Genomic DNA, 1344 nt, shown 5'->3' with positions numbered 1-1344 from the left:
CAGGATTCGGGAAAACCCAGCAGGATTCGGGAAAACCCAGCAGGATTTGGGAAAACTCAGCAGGATCTGGCGCTTTTTGCTGCTGGAGAGTTCTCCCACCTCTCCCTTCTCGTTGCGGATGAGCCGGTTGAATTCCTTGCCCTCCAGGCACAGGAAGTCCTCCCCGGGCAGCAGGATGCCACACTTGGTGGCGATGGCACGGGCAGTGTTGATGTTGTCCCCCGTCACCATCCGGACGGTGATCCCCGCGCGCTGGCACTTCAGGATGGCGTCGGGCACCTGGGGACAGGGCGCTGGGGTTGGCACTGGGCACGCCGGGAGCGAGGAGGCAGCTCCCTAAAAGGATCTGGAAAGGGCTCTGGAAGGGTGAGGAACCTCCATCTGTCACCCCAAGGGGAAGGGACCCCGCTGCCACCCCGCTGCCACCCCACTGCCGCCTGCCTGGGTGCCAAGGCGCGGCCAGGCCATCCATAAAAACGGGAATTTCACCCCCCTGCCACCCCACTAATGGGTTTATCCATTAGGGAGCAGTGGGGGAAGAGAGGATATGAGTGAGGAACGAGCAAATCGAATCTGGAGTCTCCAGAGCCGCTGCAGGCGAGGGATCCGTAATGCAGTTCCCAGAGCCAGATCCCTGAACATCGAATCAAGGCCACGGAGAGCAGGGGGGCGAGCTCCGAAGCGGAATCCAGAGGCAGGAATGGGGGGATTATTGCATTAGCCCAGCAGACAGCTGGGAAAAACCAGCTCCAGGAGCGCAGGGATTGCTCCTGGTTGTCTCCATCCACCTTTGGGGCAGCCTGGAGCAGCACAGACCTTCAGGCTTGGGAATTTTGGGTGGGAATACGCTGCCATTGGGGTGTTTTGTCCAGGAATGGGAGAGGAACACCCGCAGCAGGGAGCTGGGGGCACTTCAGGGATGGGCACAGAGGAGCTGCTGGAATTCCTCCAGGGATCGTGGCCCTGAGCAGCGGGAAAAGGGCCGGGAATGGTGCGGGACAGGGTGGGATTCGGTACCTCAGGCCGCACGGGATCCTCGATCCCCACCACAGCGATGCAGGTCAGGTCGGACAGGATCTCGTTCTCGCTGTCCCAGTCGGGCTCTGCGTCCGCAGGGAAATCCCGGAATGCCAGGCAGATGGTCCTGAGCCCGTGGCAGGCCATGGGCTCGATCACCTTCTTCACCATCTCGTCCCTGTCCTTCACCTTGAACACCCGCGGCTCGCCGTTCTTGTCCAGGATCTTGGTGCACCTGAGGCGGGACCGGGAGGGTGAGGCAGGGTCACGTTCCTGTCAGCCCACCTCCAAAAGGGACACACACCCCCTTCCACAGCTCCCTCCAAC

At 61.6% G+C, this 1344-nt stretch overlaps 1 protein-coding gene across 4 annotated transcripts in view; it reads right to left on the bottom strand.

Moving 5' to 3' along the window:
- ATP2B4 (ATPase plasma membrane Ca2+ transporting 4) overlaps positions 1-1344 on the bottom strand; it is a 42864-nt gene that overhangs the window by 7215 nt on the left and 34305 nt on the right. For all 4 annotated transcript variants that reach the window (XM_042013722.1, XM_042013723.1, XM_042013724.1 and 1 more), the window contains exons 12-13: positions 1018-1252; positions 100-279 (exon numbers count right to left, since the gene is read on the bottom strand). In XM_042013722.1, the coding sequence (XP_041869656.1) occupies positions 100-279; positions 1018-1252 (415 nt within the window). The remainder of the gene's footprint in view (positions 1-99; positions 280-1017; positions 1253-1344) is intronic.

Source organism: Corvus kubaryi, unplaced genomic scaffold (genome assembly GCF_017639235.1).
Source record: "Corvus kubaryi isolate FWS band 111438036 unplaced genomic scaffold, C.kubaryi_AGA036_p1.0 split1-37355, whole genome shotgun sequence".
Classification (NCBI taxonomy): Eukaryota; Metazoa; Chordata; class Aves; order Passeriformes; family Corvidae; genus Corvus; species Corvus kubaryi.
Note: the sequence above shows the minus strand (reverse complement) of the source record. Positions and strands in the feature narration are given on the sequence as shown.